The sequence below is a fragment of the Zalophus californianus genome, chromosome 8, assembly GCF_009762305.2.
Source record: "Zalophus californianus isolate mZalCal1 chromosome 8, mZalCal1.pri.v2, whole genome shotgun sequence".
In the NCBI taxonomy this organism is placed as follows: Eukaryota; Metazoa; Chordata; class Mammalia; order Carnivora; family Otariidae; genus Zalophus; species Zalophus californianus.
In genome coordinates, this window is record NC_045602.1 from 23,723,190 (window position 1) to 23,741,696 (window position 18,507).

Sequence of the window (18,507 nt, forward strand, 5' to 3'; positions counted from 1 at the left end):
CTGTGCCAGCTATAACTAACCAATATAGTCTTAGAGAAGCACAGCCACTGATAACCAAGTCTGTGTAACAAGAAGTCTCATAGCTTTCAGAGTAGCAAAAAATGACCCAAATGGCCATTAACAGGAGCATGGTGATAATTACAGTATATATATAGAATAGAATTCTATACAACAATAAAAATGATTTACAATGTTCTGCATCAGCATGTTAAAATCTCAAACTATGAAGAATACAGAGTATTAAATTTACAAACAAAATCTGTATATTTATTTTTAAAGATTTTATTTGACAGAGAGCGAGCAAGAGCAGGAATACAAGCAGCAGGAGTGGGAGAGGGAGAAGCAGGCTTCCCCTCAAGGAGGGAGCCTGATGTGGGACTCGATCTCAGGACCCTGGGATCATGACCTGAGCTGAAGGCAGACACTTGACTGAGCCACCCAGGTGCCCCAAAATCTGTGTTTAAAGGTACAGTAAATCTTAAGGGAATGGGAAACACCAAAGTCACCTCTTCAAGGAAAGTAAGGGGAGGAGGAGAAACATACAGGATCTCATCAGTATTGTTTATGTTCTATTTCTTGGGTGTTAGATTCATCCTTTTTTGGTAGGTAGTGGCTTCTCGAGTTTTTGTTTTATTATGCTCTGCTGCCTGCATATATGTTACTATATGTATTCTTTTGTACATATCAAACATTCCATTTTTTTTAAGATTTTATTTTTTTATTTATTTGTCAGAGAGCTAGAGTAAGCACAAGTAGGGGGAGTGGCAGGCAGAGGGAGAAGCAGGCTTCCTGCTGAGCAAGGAGCCTGACACTGGACTCGATCCCAGGATCCCGGGATCATAACCCGAGCCGAAGGCAGATGCTCAACCGACTGAGCCACCCAGGCGTCCCTCAAACATTCCATTTTTTAAAGTAAGTATGCAATGCCATTTATGTAAAATTGTATCTATACGTACACAGAATAAAATAATTTTATCAAAAAGCTGATTAATAAGATTACAAAAATCACAACTTCTGAAAGTGCTGCAGGAATTCAAGAATGGCAGTCTTGCACTTACTAAGTACTCAGATGATGGGCTGATGACTTAAATTGGGTCTTAAAGGATGGGTATCAGATAGAAAATTTAAATGAAGGTGAAAAAGAAAGAGCACATTATATGCCAGCTCAAAGAAGAAAGTTTAAGACCTGCTCTGAGAAAAGTATGTAAGCCTGGAGTAAAGAATCAATGGGTAATAGTGGGGAGATATATTTAGAAAGTAGAATGAGAACAAGCGTTTACTAAGCATCAATTACATCCCAGGCACCTGGCCAAGGGCTACAATGAGACCAAAATGAAAAGTTTCCTGTAGAAGAATTTACAGCTTAGAACAGATTTAACGGAATAGTGTAACATCACCTCTGCCACGGTAGTCACACCTTTCTTTTTTAGTTTAAGTGGTCTCTTCCTCTGTTTAGTTATTTAACATAGCAGTAACTGTGGGCATTACAATTGCTGCGGCAAAGTTCACTTCTGATTCTTTGTCCTCCTACTATTGACGCCTGTCTTTATCAAGTATCTGCTAGTGCGTGTGTGCAAGGCGTCCTGCTTGGTGCTGTGAAGTAGAAGTGAGTTAGGGAAGACCTGAAGTTCCAGCCCCGCAGGGCCTCTCCATCTAACCGGAGGGAAGGTAAAGGCTCGAATACAAGCCTGGCTTTGATAAGCGTCCACGGGGAAGGGGCTAAATTAGGAGGCCAGAAGAGATCTGGGAGGGTGGTGGCGTTCTGCCAGGACCCGGCCCGGAGGGTCCGCAAGCCCACTGAAGTTCAGGAGTCCCGCACGCCGCGGGCGCGGGGCGGGGGGGGTTGGAGCGCTCAAGCTGGAACTGGGGTCGCGGCGCGCGCAACCTCGGTCAGGCCCCGCCCCCCGGCGGCGGTTCTGTGCGCTGATTGGCCCGCGCGAGCCTCGCTCCCAGTTGGCGGGAGGTCTCTTGAGCGGGTAGTGCAGCTGTGGAGGGAGTGGTGAGCAACCGCCTGAGGCCTCGGAGCGTCCGGGGGCGGCTCCCCAGACCCAGGTTTTCGCAGGTATCTTCCGTTCGCGCCCCGGCTTCGGGCCTCGCCGGCCACCCTCCAGTTGCAGCTGCGCCTGGTCCTTCCGTCCCTCTCGCAGCGGGTCCCGCCGCCCACCGTGTGTGAGGATGGGGCGGCGTCACGGCCCCTTTCCTACACGCTTCCGCCCGTGAGTGGCTCCCTCGCCGCGACGGGAGCAAGCCCTCCCAGCGTCCGGGGCCGGAGCTCGGGAGAGGGGCGGGAGTTGTCGAAGTCGGAGTCGGGCGGCGGGGGGAAGCGGCGAAGCGCGGTGGTGTTGGCGAGCCGGCGCAGCCCCCTCCGTCGTTCTGTGGGGGCTTCGTGGGCGCGGCGCCCTCGCGCCTTAGCCCGCGGGGCGGGCTGCGGACCAGGGACCACGGAGGGACGACGCGCTGCCACGTGCCGGGCGGCGGCCTCCCGCCGCGGGCCTGGACGGCTTGTCGCTGGCGGGCTCCCCTCGCGCGCCGGCCGGCGGAGAGGCCGGGGAGGGGGTCGGTTGGGGGGGTTAGGAGGAGGGGACGGCCCCGGCCCGCCGTTATCCTCCGGGTGGGCCAGTGGTATTTTGAGTGAGTCCGCCCCTTCTCCTTGGGTCCCCTTCATCACGTCGTCTTCCCCAGGCGCGACGGCACCAGAGTCGCGGATCTGAGCTGCTGCATCACAGTGCTCTGCCCTGAGCTCTTCTCCCACAATTTCCCGGTGCCCTTTCCTTACATGTCCCGCACGGCTGCAGGCCAGCTAGCTTCAATTTTTAGAAAAGAAACTTGTGAAGTAATTGAACACTTAAAGACCGAAAAACCCATGCTATGTTAAAATTGAGATCCTGCCTGTTAACAAATTTTATTCTCTAGCAAAAGCGCATTTTAAAATACCTATGATCTCTGTTACCAATAAAAGTTTAACATTTAAATTATATTTATTAGTAGAGATGAAATGTGGCTGTCAGTCATATTCTGACTCTTCTTTCCTTGAAAGATACCCTTACCTGTAAAAAAGATAAAGTAATTGTGTTGCTGTATTTCGAGTTTTTGTGAAGGATTCAGCACTGTGCTAGGCATTATGCGTACAGTTCCTTTGCTCATTAACCCTACTAAATATGTATTAACAATATCTAATAATTTTTATTGGATACTAATATGTACCAAGTTCTAAGAAAACCGGTGTTTCTATTATCTTAATACCATAAGTGAGGAAATGGGTGTTCCCAGGAGTTGAAGAGCCTAAGGTCAACATAGCTAGACAGAATCAGGTCTTAATAAGGGTCTGTTCTCCCGTATTTTAACATACACTCTCAACTGGCTCCTCCTTCCTTTCTGCCTTCAGGCAAACTTAAGAATCCTGTCTTTAAAAAGAAAAACAAATTCTCCTTTGACTATTGTCCCTTCCAGCTGCTGTTCATTTTCTTCCTTCTTATGACTGCCACATTTAGAAAAAGGAGGGCAGGGCGTATGTTCACACCTCCTGTACTTCCTTTTGTAACACTCTTTTTGTAAACACTCCTATAATTCTATTCAATCTAGTTTCCATTTATTCCCACCACTTCATGGAAGGGTCTTGGTTTATTCACTAATGGGTTGGATTTCTTATCAGATATGAAATTCTTATTGAAACAGCTATGCTGCGTAATTTTACTAGTACTGTAGCACCTAGCACTCGGCTGAGTCTAAAAGTATTCTATAACCATTAGAGGATAAATTAAATTAGAAAAAATACTTAAAACATCAAAATAATGGAGATTTGATAATAGCCCCAGCAAAGCTTCCAGCAATTTTGCCAGAATATTTTTCCTCAATTTGCTGTATTGTTTCTTAACAATTTAAATTTTGTGGTTATGATAAAGAAAAATGTTATAGTCATTTCAATAAGGATTATTATTTTTTTAAAGATTTTATTCATTTATTCATGAGAGACAGAGAGAGAGAGAGAAGCAGAGGGAGAAGCAGGCTTCCCCACTGAGCAGGGAGCCCGATGTGGGGCTCGATCCCAGGACCCTGGGATCATGACCTGAGCTGAAGGCAGATGCTTAACCATCTGAGCCACCCAGGCGCCCCTCAATAAGGATTATTTTTAAGAATTATTTTATTTTAGCAAAAAGGTGATAAGCCCATCTTTCTTCCCTAAAGCAATGGCTTATTTAACCACTAAGTCACAGTGTAATGTGCACATTTACAATGCAAATGGTAGACTTAAATTTTTATAAAGCGAAAGCTCATAAGCTGGCTTTGTTTTCCTGGCAAGATGACAGTGAGTAAGGGCGCCTGGGTGGCTCAGTTGGTTAAGTGTCTGCCTTCGGCTCAGGTCATGATCCTGGAGTCCTGGGATCGAGTCCTGGGATTGAGTCCCACATTGGGCTCCCTGCTCAGCGGGGAGTCTGCTTCTACCTCTCCTGCTCCCCCCTCTTGTGCATGCTCTCTCTCTCTCTCATTCTCTCCCTCAAATAAATAAATAAAATCTTAAAAAAGAAAGATGACAGTGAGTAAAATATTACTTACCATGTGTCAAGGGTTTTACACATGACTTCATTTAATTTTTATAACAGTGTTTTAGTGGTTAAAGTATATGGGACTTTGGTGTCAAACAGTCCCAGATTAAAGTCCTAGCTTTATCACTCACTAATTATGTGTCCGTGGGCAAATTTCTTCTTCCCTAAGCCTCAAATTTCTCATCTAGAAAATAAGGATAAAATAATGCCCATTTTATAGAAACGTTCTGAGGATTAAGTGAGAAAATGCATGTAAAACTTTTAGCACATTGTCTGGCACATATTAAGTGCTTAGTGTGAGACTGTAATTATAGAGAAGTTAAGGTTTCCCTGACTGCCCTGAATTGCCTTTGGATATTGCTATTAGGTTTTTCATATAGGCACACCAGTCCCCAAATACTACTTCTATTGTATGATTCTGTGAACCACCACCCCTAACACTCTTTATATTACCCCCAAATCCTACTTCTATTGTATGATTCTGTGAACCACCACCCCTAACACTCTTTATATTACCCCCAGAGAAAAATTATTTCAGTTGCTTATAGATTAGCTGTGGTCTATTAAAAAAAAAAAATCCCAGACATCCTATTCAAGTGTGAATTCTGGTATGATTTTTTTTCATGTTGGTGGAGTCTGTGTAAAAACTCATTAAATGGTTTTGCCATATGAGCATAGTTTCTCCTAGCTCCCCCTTCTTCCTGTCTCTTACCTTTTTCTGAAATGGCTCATATTTTTAAAAAAGATTTTATTTATTTATTTGAGAGAGCACATGAGAAAGAGCACAAGTTGGGGGGGGGCGTTGCAGAGGGAGAGGGAGAAGCAGGCTCCCCGCTGAGCAAGGAGCCTGACACAGCCTGATCCCAGGACCCTGGGATCATGACCTGAGTCAAAGGCAGACACTTAACTGACAGCCACCCAGATGCCCCCCGAAATGGCTCATATTTTTATTTGCCTTGCATTCTTTTCCTCTTGCTTGCCATGAGAACTCTATTCTCTCAGTATTTCTAAATAAAGAGCAAAATTTAAAACTATCTCAAGGTGGAATTTGACCAATAATGTACCATTGATAGCTTCTCTCCTTAGGCTCCTCCATAACTTTCCTGCCAGTATTTGCTGATTAACTTCAGTGAATCTCTATTTGGGGAATTTCACACAGTTCTTTCTCTATTTCCTCAAATTTTATTTGAAGTATCCCAACACAAACATAAGGGTTTAGTGGAATAGTGTAAAGCTATACTGTGAACATATTTATTCAGTTGACAGTATTTGCATTCTCTTTCACAATATATCCATGGTTGTCCTAATATAACAACACTATTTTAAGTTATTTACTTAACACTGAGTAAAACTTACCTCCTGGGAGATATGCCATAGTTATTCTATATTCTGGTACATTCCACCCCCAAGCCTGCCTAGCCCCTTCACCCCAGTTTGAAAAGCCTAATTTTTTCCATCTAGTTGTAAGGCTCCTCTTACTTAAAAAAAGATGCTGATGAGACCTCCAGCTGTCTCCCAGATGAGGTGGGTAGGAAAGAGCAGAAAGTTCTTATGCAAGTCTCAAGGTTCAATTTATCACCCATTCCTTTTTCTTTGGAGTTTGTAGCACCCCCAACCCCAACTCCGTAATTGCTTTCAATTTGGTTGGACCTTAGGATCTAAGAAGAAAGATGAGGGGAGGGGAGGAAAGTGAAACAGAGGGAGAAGAAGCAATTATAGAATCAATTGAATATAAGTTCCTCTGCCTAGTTCTTCATTATCTAGCCCTCTGCTGTCTAATATGTAGCTACTAGCTATATGTGGCTCTTGAGCAGTTAAAATGTGGATGGTGCAACTGAAGAGTTTTTACTTTTATTTACTTTAAGTACTGAAGGAATGTAAAATATTTTTTACTTACACACTATTGTCTTGGTAGGACTACATTTCACTCTAACTGTTGGAAATTTAGCAGCTGAATTGAGATATACTATAAGTGTAAATACACACCAGATTTCAAAGACTTACTTTGAAAAATAAAGTATGTAAAATATCTCATTTTTATATTGATTACATGTTAAAATGATATTGTAGATATACTAGATTACATAAAATATATTACTAAAATTCAGGTCATTTTCTTATTTGTACTTCTGTAATGCAGCTTTAAAAATATAAAACTACATATGTGACTCACATTATATTGGACATTGCTGATCTAGCCCTACTATATCCAATCTTACTTTCCATTCCTTCCTTCAGCAGGGAAGTTTCTGTGGGTCAGGAAGGAGAATCTGTACCTAACTCCTTGAACACCAAGGGAGGCATGGCCGCCTGGGTCACTGTGAGTCATGGATTTAGAGGTTCTCATTAGGGTCTTAGAGTAGTTTCCTGCTTTGCCTGTGCTTACCTCCATTTCCTATCCTATAAATACTTTGACCACAAAAGTAATACTAACTGTAGTAATTATGTGAACTGATTACCACCAAACATGGTAGTGATTATGCATATTGTTAAATATTGATGAATTAACTTTGTTTCTAATTTTATTGGATTATAACACTGTACATTCATGTACACTTATAATCAGTCACTCAAATAATTAAAAATTAGAGTGAAAAATTTATGAGACTCCCTCCAAGCCTATATACCCTACATTTCTTTGCTAGAAATGTTTTTAACTTTTCAGTAAATCCTTGTTGAGTAAGTGAATTGTGTAACATATCAAGGAATTAACCAGTAAGAAAATATTTTGTGTGTGTGGGGGGGACTGTTTTCAGTATAAGACTTGGTATAATAATCATTTAGTTCTGGAAATAGTTTGCCTTGTTCTATAAAAAATTTGAAGTGGCATATAATAACCATATGACAAAATTATGTCAATAGAAGCAGAATTTAAAAATACTAGGAAAAAATACCACAAATAGATTATAGACTCAGCATAGTTCCTATAATTAACTTTCAAATTTGGTTTTGGGATCCCTAGTCATCAAAGCAAAATGGTATACAGGATCTTATTATTGGGAAGAGAATGTATATCAGTTACCCAAAGAAAGCATAACATTTCCTAGCACTGAATTCTAAAAGCAATTTCTTATGTGGGTCACTATCACAAATAACATTTTAGTAGCAAGTTCAGTAACATTTTATGTGAATGCATCTGGCAATGTCATCTGATTAGTTGTTTTTATATAGAAATGAACACGAGTGTGGTAAATAATTATACGTTTTATTTTTACAGGAATCTTGGGAAACCAAAATGAGACATAATCAGCTGTGTTGTGAGACACCACCTACTGTCACTGTTCATGTAAAATCAGGGTCAAATAGATCACATCAGCCTAAAAAACCCATTAATCTGAAGCGTCCTATTTTTAAAGATAATTGGCCAGCATCTGAAAAAAATGCACATAATAGCAACAAGTCTAAACGCCCCAAAGGACCCTGTCTAGTTATACAGCGTCAGGAAATGACTGCTTTCTTTAAATTATTTGGTAGGTTTAAAATATTTTAATAGCGATAATTGTAAAATACTTAAAAATGAGAGAATCTAAAGATCTACTTTATTGTTTTCATAATAATCAAAGAGGATGTTGTTATTTTCTATGTCAGATTTTCTGTCTCAGAAAATTTGTTTTTGTTTTAATGTTAGGTTTTTTATTTTGGATTGCTTTTGGTTTAGAAGTTCAGACTCATCTAGCTTCTGACTACTTAAGTCCAAGTGTCAAATGTGAATTCTGGGCAATTCAAGTTCATATCATGAGTTTTGGGTGACCTAAGTAAAATAACTACATAAAATCTCAAATGAGCCAATTGACCCAGTTTGACTAGGCCTGAGGTGTTTCCCAAGATTTTCAGTGCTAAAACTGAGCAAAGTGGGAAGATTGGTCAACCTCGATAAGTTTCAGTATTACATATGGGGAATATATTTTTTTAATATTTTATTTTTATTTAAGTAATTTCTTCACCCAACGTGGGGCTCGAACTCATACCCTGAGATCAAGAGTTGCATGCTCTTCCAACTGAGCCAGCCAGGCACTTCACATAGGGGGAATATTGTTAAAAATTATGCTTTATCATCATGCTCATATAATGAAATTGGGTTTAAATTTATTCAGATCACAAGACAGTGCTACTTTGCTGACAGAGTTCTTAAAAAAGAAACTTCTTTATATTCTATTAGCCAAGAAAGGGAAGATTTTTTTCAAGGTAAGGTAGTAAGGTAGACAGATTAAAGAGTAGGATAGATGAATCTGGTAAATATCTGTAGGAATGAATCAAGTCAAGTAGATACCATAGTCTGTTAGATCCAGGTGACAGGCAGAAGTGTATAAGAGAGTTGGGGACAAGAGTGTTTGCCCTACTCAAAAGACAAAAATCTTAAGAAAGAAAGAGAGGGAGGGAGAAAAAAGGAGGGCAAGCTGGTTAAGATTTATAGAAAACCAAAAAAGAAGATGCGATAAAGAAGGAAAAATGTAAGTAGTGTAAGTAGAAAAATGTTGAACTACCAGGATGTTCCCTGTCAAGATCTAGAATGCTGTTAATCTAAGTTTCCCTTTCTCTTCAAGACTAGTGCAAAACTATTACCCACAAACGTTTTTATTATTCGTAACTGATCATGAGAAGTAAGAGAAAATACCTGGCTCTACCATAAGTAATTTAAGAAATAGTTGGGTGCCTGGCTGGCTCAGTCAGTAGAGCATGCGACTGACTCTTGATCTTGGGGTTTTGAGTTAGAGCCCCATATTGGGCATAGAGTTTACTTTAAAAAAAAATGGAATTAAGGCAGAAATTAATTAGTCTAAGAAAATGAGTACTTATTCTTGGAACTTTCTGTATATTTGATTATATTGATATTTCTAGGACGTAAAAATTAGTATAAAGAAGTTATGTTTTGTTATTTAACTTAAAATGAAGGGGGGAATGGGAAAAAGCAGATTTTCTCAGTATATTCTGACAACTACTCATATTATAATATTATATATTTTAGCCTTTTAAAATTGAATAAGTGTTTTTGACCTACTTTTTGCATATTTTTAAAAGTATTTTTGTGGATCTTTTGTCATAATACTGTTTTTCCAAAATTAAGTGTTAATTATAAATAGCTAATTATGAATCTTTATTTAGACATTTTCATTGATATTTGGACAATAGATAATTGGACAGAGATAAATAGGAGATGGAAAGAAGAATTCAAAACTAAAAATACCCTGGGATCTAACAGGAGAAAGTAGTAGAAAGAGTAAAATATATTTAGAAAACAAGTAATATTCATTAAGTCATTATTTACTAAAGACTGAGTTATCTTTTATCAGATTCCATTTCCACCAGTAAAGATTGATTTTGGAAAGTAATAAAGAGCTATTCTAGAGTTGCCGAAGACATCTTTCTCAAAGAGCTATTGGGATAGTCAAGAAACCAAACACTTCTAACACTTCCGCTCCAGTCTGAGCAAATCAGATGGGAAACCCAAAGTAAAGCAGTAGCTTTTTGTACAGTGCTTACAATGGTAAATATACCAAAGAAATGCAGACTACATTTTAGACAACACTGGTCCAGCCATTTTTGTTTGCTTTCTAAGCATCATTTATAATCCTCTATCTAGAAGTTAATTCTTCAAAAGGAAACATTCTGTTTTTAAAAGACAAGTCATAGCTATCTTTTGTTGTAGATGACGATTTAATTCAAGATTTCTTGTGGATGGACTGCTGCTGTAAAATTGCAGACAAGGTAAATTTGGTAACAGTGTAATCAGTAACTGCATTATTATGTTACTAGACCATCAGAACTTTAAAAAACCTTATAAGAATTTTCAGTCATATTAATTAAGGTTAGGAAAAGAACTAGCCTGCATTGCTTCTTCAAAGTGAAATCCTTACACATTAATTTTTGAAATTAGCATACGTCAGAGATTCACTTTATACTTGAGGAATTGTAGAATATTACTGATTAGATTTAAATGGCCTTAAGTCCATATTTGTTTGGTTGAAAGCAAGAATCAGTATAGACTTAATATGTTTTGATCAGAATTATTACCTCTTATCAGGCTGTGGAGAAAGAATATTCTGAATATTCTGACATTCATTCCACTAAGGAAGTCTATTATACATTTTAATATTTTGTAGGTAACTTAGATAAGCAAATCCCTATAATTTTGTAGAGTAAAATTAGTTTATTATGTTCTTTATTTAAGAATCAGTGTTTCATAAAAGATTATCATAGTGCTTCCATACTAGGGACCATGATATTTCTATACTCTTTAGATTTAGCTGAACAGTTATGATTTTAGCTTTGTAAATGCCATCTTAGACCAGGTAGACATATCAGAAAATTCAGCTTGACTTCACATCACACTTAATTTTAATGTGCCAACCAATGGGAAAGGGATGAATGGAAGACTGGCTTATGATTAAATACTTATTAAGTTAATATTGATATGAACTTTTTTATTTCAAGCTTAAGGTAACAAAGGTAAAGTTGAGTTTGTTTTTTTTAATTTCGAATTTTGGAAATTTAATTTTGGAAAATTTCAAATATATATACCTTGAGGTATATATATATATATATATATACCTGCCTGTTCCTGTCCTTTTCCCATTTCTTTTTTGAGGTAGAGAAAATAGAACAGAGACCCTCCATTTGCCTATCATGTAGCTACTATAATCATCAACTCATGGCTGCTTGTTTCTTCTAATCCTTCTTCCCAAAACTAGATTATTTTGAAGCAAATCTCAGACATCCTAATATTTTATCCATAAATTTTTCAAGATTATGTAGTTCTAAAAGATGAAATCTTTTTAAACATATTCACAAAGTCACTAATATTTTAAAAAATTAACAGTAATGTCTTCATATAAAATATCTATGTAGATATGTGCCTGTGGAGTTAATAGTTTTCAACTTTAAGTGCATTACAGTAATTAAAATTGCTGGACAGCAGGGGGCAGTGTTTTTAAAGTGACTAACCAGCATACCATCTCTTAACACTATTTCAGGAGTTCTCTACTGAAAGTTACCTTGAAAACTTGGAATCACCTTTGTAGTCAATCCTATGAAGAATAGGATAAATAGGCATTTTATGAGAGGGAATCGAATACATCAGTACTATAAGTTGTTTTTAATTTGGACAGATAGGACCTGGCATAGAGTCCTAATACCAGTCTAGATACTTCTTTCTAATAACACATTTAAAACACTGTTTTCCAATGAAAATAGAGCCATGTAGTCTAATTTCTGGTTAGAAGTTATTTTTAAAAGGTTATTTTAAAAAGTGAGTATATGAAATTGCTAAGCGAGTAGATCCCAAGTGTTCTTAACAAAAAGGAAAAAAGATAATATGTGAGATGATGGACGTGTTGATTAACTTGATTTTGGTATTCATTTCATAATGTATATCAAATCATCACATTGTAAACTTTAAATATATACAACTTTGTCAGTTATACCTCAATTTAAAAATTGCCACCCTTCGATCAATAATGCCACCCTGACTGATCAGTCAGTCAGTCAGTCAATAAATAAAAAGTGAGTATGGATGTCTGTAATTAAGGAGTCAGGAAAAAGTTTTTGTATAGATACATGCATCAAGCCAATGTGGCAACATACTAACAATTGGTGAATCTATGCGAAGGATGTATGTTATTTGTTTTATTATTATTTCAACTTCTCTATGGATTTGAAATTTAAGGTAGAAAAAAATTGGATTTTGGTTCAAAATATATTGTCAATAATAAAATTTATTATTTATCTTAATCATGATAAATGGTTCAGAACTATTTCTCACCATTCACGTGGATTACAGGAAGCCGAAAAGTAAGGACCCAAATAAATAGGTAATTCTGTAATAAAGATAAGTAATGCTTTATTGTTTTTAGCTTATTATTCATCTCAAAGATAACTATTTTAAAGCTGTTTTACTTATGAAAGCAAAACATTAATATTAACTTTTACTTTTTTCCCTATAGTATCTTTTGGCTATGACTTTTGTTTATTTCAAGAGAGCTAAATTTACTATAAATGAGCATACCAGGATAAATTTCTTTATTGCTCTGTAAGTATGCTTTCTACTAAGTGATTTTTGTGGTTCTTATTTGTAATATACATGATACCTTATTTAAAACAGGCTGTTTTAGGGCGCATGGCTGGCTTGGTTGGTAGAGCATGCGACTCTTGATCTCTGGGTTGTGAGTTTGGGTACCACATTGGGCATAGAGCCTACTTAAAGAAATAAGTAAATAAAGTTAACATTGTAACTCATAAAAAATAAAACAGCCTTTTTAAAACCCAATATATATCTTTGAATAGGCCTTTATAGATAGAAGATATACTTTTTTACTTTAATAGGATATTTTTATGTTTTCACTGATCTTATCCTGCTGTGTGCCTAAGATTTGTTAAGTATCCCACTTAAGTTTGTATTATGCATTTTACATTTTTCAGAGTGCTCCATATGAATTATCCCAAATTCGCCTCTTTTGGACTTAGATATGTTTTAAAAGCCAAAATACTCTCAGTATTCTCATTGAAATTTCTACTAAATTTATAGTTAAAATCATCATCATTGCCCTTTTACATTAAACAGCTTGTGAAAACGCTGTGGACAAACTAATTGTAGATTTATGTCTATAACATAGAAGTTATTCATATCATGGGCGCCTGGGTGGCTCAGTTGGTTAAGCGACTGCCTTCAGCTCAGGTCATGATCCTGGAGTCCCAGGATCGAGTCCTGCATCGGGCTCCCTGCTCAGCGGGGAGTCGGCTTCTCCCTCTGACCTTCCCCCCTCTCATGTACTCTCTCTCTCTCATTCTCTCTCTCAAATAAATAAATAAAAAATCTTTAAAAAAAAGAAGTTATTCATATCTGATACCTTTAGTAATGACTTAACTGTTTTACTTAACACACTGAGCTTTAACCAAGGAATATAGTTTGTTTTCCAATTCTTCCATTGACTTTGTATTAGACAGTTCATACTGGCCTTGTGATCTATTAAATGGTTTTAATAACATGGCTTTCTGGATAAGTCAGAATTCTACTAGAAACAATGTAGTTTAAGAAAATCTATCTCAATCTCAAAACGTTTTCTACCCACTACCTAGATATAATATTGCAGTTGGAAATGTATGAATATAATTTTAAGGACTTAACTAGGGAACTACATATAAAAATACTTAGGGTGAATAGGACAGCTGTTAGCACTGATGAGTAAGTTTTAACTCAAAGTCTTTAATTCAAACTCAAAGTGTGATTCAAGGAATAGGACTGGAAGAAACTGATCTCTTCCTGTGTTCAGAAGACATATTTCCCCGTGCATGAGGAAAAATGAACTCTATAACATTTGTGATGATTACTAAATTGTGGGACTATAATAGTACTAGCTAATACTGAATGTTATATGCAAGATACCACAAAAATGTTTTTTATAAGCTCCTTGAATCTTCTCTATGAAATACATTATTTAATTATCTTCATTTTACAGATGGGGAGATTGAGACTTAGGAAGATAAGTACTTCCCAATCTCACGAAAGTTAGTAGCGGCAGAGCTGGGGTACAAATTCAGATGTGACTTGCCAATGGCCAAATTCAGTGATTAGCCACTGTTTAAATGTCTCTTTAGTATTATATTATATCTGTATATTGATACAATATCTATTTTGTAGTTTTTCCCCACCTGAAAATTAAAAACAAACCAAGAAGCTTTAGTTTTAATTCTTACCAGATTCCTGAAATTGGACTTGTTTGACGTTTTAGTAATCTTACCAGTAAAGCACTATATCAGTTGACAATATGCAGTAGTGTGTGCAGTTGTGTTGTATGTTGTATAATAAGTTCCATGTTAAAAATAACATGGATTATAATTTCCATTTTATATCTAATCGTACTTTTTATTTAGCCTGACTCAATAGTTCTCAGTAAATATTTTCTCAGTTAGCCGCAGTTCTAACTCAAGTTCTTTTCCCTTCTATATATTCTTGTAACACTCTGAACTTATATTGTCATGATTCCATATTCTCTTGTACAGTTATTTGTCTCAGACTTAATTGCCTCTTCTACTTGACAATAGGCTTCTTAAAGGCAAGGAATGTGTATCTAACTTTTATTTTGCATCCTTTAACATATGGTTGTTCTTAATTCTTTATTTGGATAAACATAATTAACTGTTATACAAAAAAATGGACTGTGCTCCAAGAAAATCTATTTCAAATTAGAAAATATATTTCAAATGAGAAAACAACTTACATGTGTACAATATGGATATTTTATCACATTGAGCCTGAAAAATTGTTAATCTAGAATAGAATCACAATGTAGTCCTGATTTCATAGTACCATAGTACATTATAGATTTTCTGTTTTAGTCAACAAGCATGAAAGGGGCCAACCTCTGGCTTCTATCTACCTTTTACTAAGAACTATCAGGGATACCAAAGTATGTAATTATGTAATTTCACAGAGGACATGATTTGACTCATATAACTGAATGGGTTTAACCATGAGGTGCTTTATGTTAAGGTAATATTAAAATATGTACAGTTATTTTAAGGGAGGGTAAAGTAATATTTAGGTGCTAATTCTATATTAATGTAACTAAATTGAATATGCATATAGTTTTTTTTAAAGGACATAAGAGGGTATACAATTAAAAGTAAGTCTTCCTCATATCCCAAGATCTTAGCATTCTTTCTCAAGGACAACATTTCATGTATATCTGTCTAGAAATAATTTTCTATACATGAACCAGTGTATATATCACCTGAATAGAAGTGTACTATATACTTCTGTGCCTTTTGAAATCTCTAATATGAAACATCTACAAAAGGAGTGTATGGAGTGTGTATATGTGTGTGCATTAAAGAAAAAGCGAAACAAATACTCATGTACCCATGACTCAAGAAGAGAACATTGCCAGAATCTTAGAAGCTCACAGTACACAATTTCCCAGATAGAGCCCCCTTCCTTCCACAGGTAGTAATTTTCTTGATATTCTTTATTCTATGTATACACCTCTAAATAATATATTGTTTAGTTTTTCCTGTTTTTAAGCTATATGTAAAATAGTCATGTTCTCTGTTCTTCTGTAACTTCCTTCTTTTGCTTTATGATTTTAAGATCCATTAATATTGATATGAGTATCTCTGGTTCATTTTTGCTGCAGAATAATATTCTATTGTTGCTTATATATTTGATTTTTTTTTACTATCTTGTCTTCATGTCCCACTTTTTCTGTTTCTTCTTTCCACTCCATTTTTATCTTCTTTCTGATTGAAATTTTTTAAATTTTTATTTTTGATACTTTTTTCCTCTACTTATTAGAAAATTATGCAGTCTATATCTATTCTTTTAGCAGTTATCCCAGTCACTTATTTTTTTTAACTTCAAAGTTACCGGTTTATAATAAAAGGATGTAACTCAGGAAAAGCCAGATGGAAGAGATGCATAGGGCAGGATATGGAAAAAGGGCATGGAGCTTCCATACCCTTTCAGCACATCTGATCTCCACATGTTCATCCACCAGGAAGCTCTATCCCAGTTATTTTTGATCAAGAACCTTAAGCATTTTAACTCCAGTCACCCCCTTCTCAACTTACATTCTCTTGTCTTACAATTCTGTGGTTCTACATGAAGCCCTCCAGAAACTTAAGAGACATTATTACTGTTGTTTATATACTGAATATTTGTTTAGATTAACCCACATGCTTACATCTTTGCTTACTATTCCTTCTTGCATCTCAAACCTTCCACTTGGGATCATTTGCCTTCCTTTCTTGCTGCTTTTGAGACCTTTTTTCCTTTGGTGTTTGTCTATTTCAGCATCTTCACACGTCAGGATCGGTTTCTGTTTATGGTGCCTTGTTCTCTTACGTGTTTTGTAATTTTTTTATTGTAAGTTGCCTATTTTTCTTGGAAAGTCATCTGTGGGGTTTTCATTATTTCCATTGGGAAATCTCTATCCTTATCTCTGTTTCTGTGTTATCTAACATGTCTTTTTCGTTTGTTTGTTTGACTGCTTTTAAGATTTTCTCTTTATCACTGGTTCTGAACAATTTGATTAGGATGTGCATTGGTGTCATTTTCTTTGAATTTTGTGCTTTGGGGTTCATTGAGCTTATTAGTATTTTTATAGTTTTCATCAAATTTCAAAATTTTTCAGCCATTATTTCTTCAAATATTTTTTTTTGGCCACCCAACATCCGTTAGGGACTCCAGTTTCACCTCTATTATTTTTGTTTCTTTTTCTGTGTGTGTTTCATTTTGGATAGTTTATATTGCAGTCTTCAGTGCCCAAATCTTCTTCTGCAATATTTAGTCTATTAATCCCACTGTATGTATTTTTCATTGTACATGTAATTTTCATCTCTAGAAATATAATTTGAATGTGTCTTCTTATCTTTTTGAATATCTGGAATTAATATAACTTTTAATGTCTGTTATTTCTAACATGGGTCAGTTTTGATTGATGATTCTTTTTATTATGGGTCATGTTTTCCTGCTTCTGTGCATGCCTGATTCCCCTCAAGTATTTAGGAGGATACAGATTCCCATATGTATATAAGGAAACTACCCGGGTGTAGGGAAAAACCATAAGAAATGATTAGAGGGAACAGTGCCTTACATTTACCCAGGGCTGGAAATAGTGCCTGTTCCCACCAGCCAGACTGAAAAAACTCATAATTCACAGGATATTGAGTACTCAGGAATGTCTTGCCTTAGTAGTGGGGAATAATTAGCCCCAGTCTGAACATTGCTCCAGATCCATCTAACAAATCGTTAAAGCAAGACCTGAAAGGATTGGACTGTTTCCAAGTAACTTAACTGCATCCCAAAACAAAGCTCAAGATTTATAGGAATACAAAACTATCCAGAACTCAACAAGGTAAAATTCATTGTATTTTTATATTTAACCTGCATTTCTTTAATTATGAGTAAGGTTGAACGTCTTTTATGTTTATAAGTGATTGTGTGTGTGTGTGTGTGTGTGTGTGTGTGTGTGTGTGTGTGTGTGAACTGCCTGTTCCTGTCCTTTTCCCATTTCTTTTTTGAGTTGTTGGTCTTTTTTGTTAGGTATCTGGCTAATACAGTTGAAGAAGATGAAGAAGAATCCAAATATGAAATTTTTCCATGGGCTTTAGGGAAAAACTGGAGAAAATTGTTCCCTAATTTCTTAAAGTTAAGGGACCAACTCTGGGATAGAATTGACTATAGGGCTATTGTAAGCAGGCGATGCTGTGAGGAGGTAAGATTTTTTAAGTACTTTATATACGTAATCTCTGTTTTCTCTTTATGTAATTTCCCTTGTCTTGTTTTTTAATGTGCTTCTAATATTTAATTTTTTGTATATGTAAGGGTAGACTGTTAACCCTAATAGTTACCATGAGTACAACTTGTATATTACAATGCTGATGTTTTAATTTTATACCACAATAATTAAAAATTGTCATTTCTGTTTTTCAGAGCAGCCTACTTCTGTAGTAAGTATTTTTGTTTGTGTTTATCTAGTCTAAAAGATCACAAATATATTGGGAAAGAACAGTGTGCACATTCCAAAATATGTTAATAACATTTGGAGCTGAATAATAATTTCCATTAAATAAAGTTTGTGAAGTTTCAAGTTCCCAAGATTGAAATGCAAACTGCATGGTCTAAAATTTAAATAAATTTAAATATGTTAAAAATCATACCTTTTTTCACATAGAATAATACATAAAGAGTTTCTATTAAGATAAAACAGAAAGACACTAAAAATTAAAAGATGGGTTATTTTGGGAAACAAAAGCAAAAATGAACTATTTGGACTCCATCAAGATAAAAAGCTTTTGCACAACAAAGAAAATTGTCAACAAAACCAAAAGACAACCTACAGAATGGGAGAAGATAATTTGCAAATGTCTTATCAGATAAAGGGCTAGTATCCAAAATCTATAAAGAACTTATCAAACTCAACACCCAAAGAATAATCCAGTCAAGAAATTGGTAGAAGACATGAACAGA

The 18,507-nt window shown here is 36.2% G+C and overlaps 1 protein-coding gene across 7 annotated transcripts in view; it reads left to right on the forward strand.

The window, feature by feature from the left end:
- The first annotated feature begins 1,961 nt into the window (after positions 1-1,961).
- The window catches only part of SPDYA (speedy/RINGO cell cycle regulator family member A), a 33,562-nt gene continuing 17,016 nt past the window's right edge, over positions 1,962-18,507 (forward strand). For 2 of the 7 annotated variants that reach the window (XM_027622872.2, XM_027622877.1), the window contains exons 1-6: positions 1,994-2,062; positions 6,783-6,864; positions 7,762-8,014; positions 10,192-10,250; positions 12,485-12,570; positions 17,581-17,752. In XM_027622872.2, coding sequence (XP_027478673.1) covers positions 6,847-6,864; positions 7,762-8,014; positions 10,192-10,250; positions 12,485-12,570; positions 17,581-17,752 — 588 coding nt within the window. In that variant the 5' untranslated portion in view covers positions 1,994-2,062; positions 6,783-6,846. Of the gene's footprint in view, positions 2,063-2,092; positions 2,217-2,560; positions 2,632-6,782; positions 6,865-7,761; positions 8,015-10,191; positions 10,251-12,484; positions 12,571-17,580; positions 17,753-17,970; positions 17,988-18,507 lie in introns of those variants that run through there. The other 5 variants (XM_027622878.2, XM_027622873.2, XM_027622874.2 and 2 more) reach the window with 5 other exon arrangements.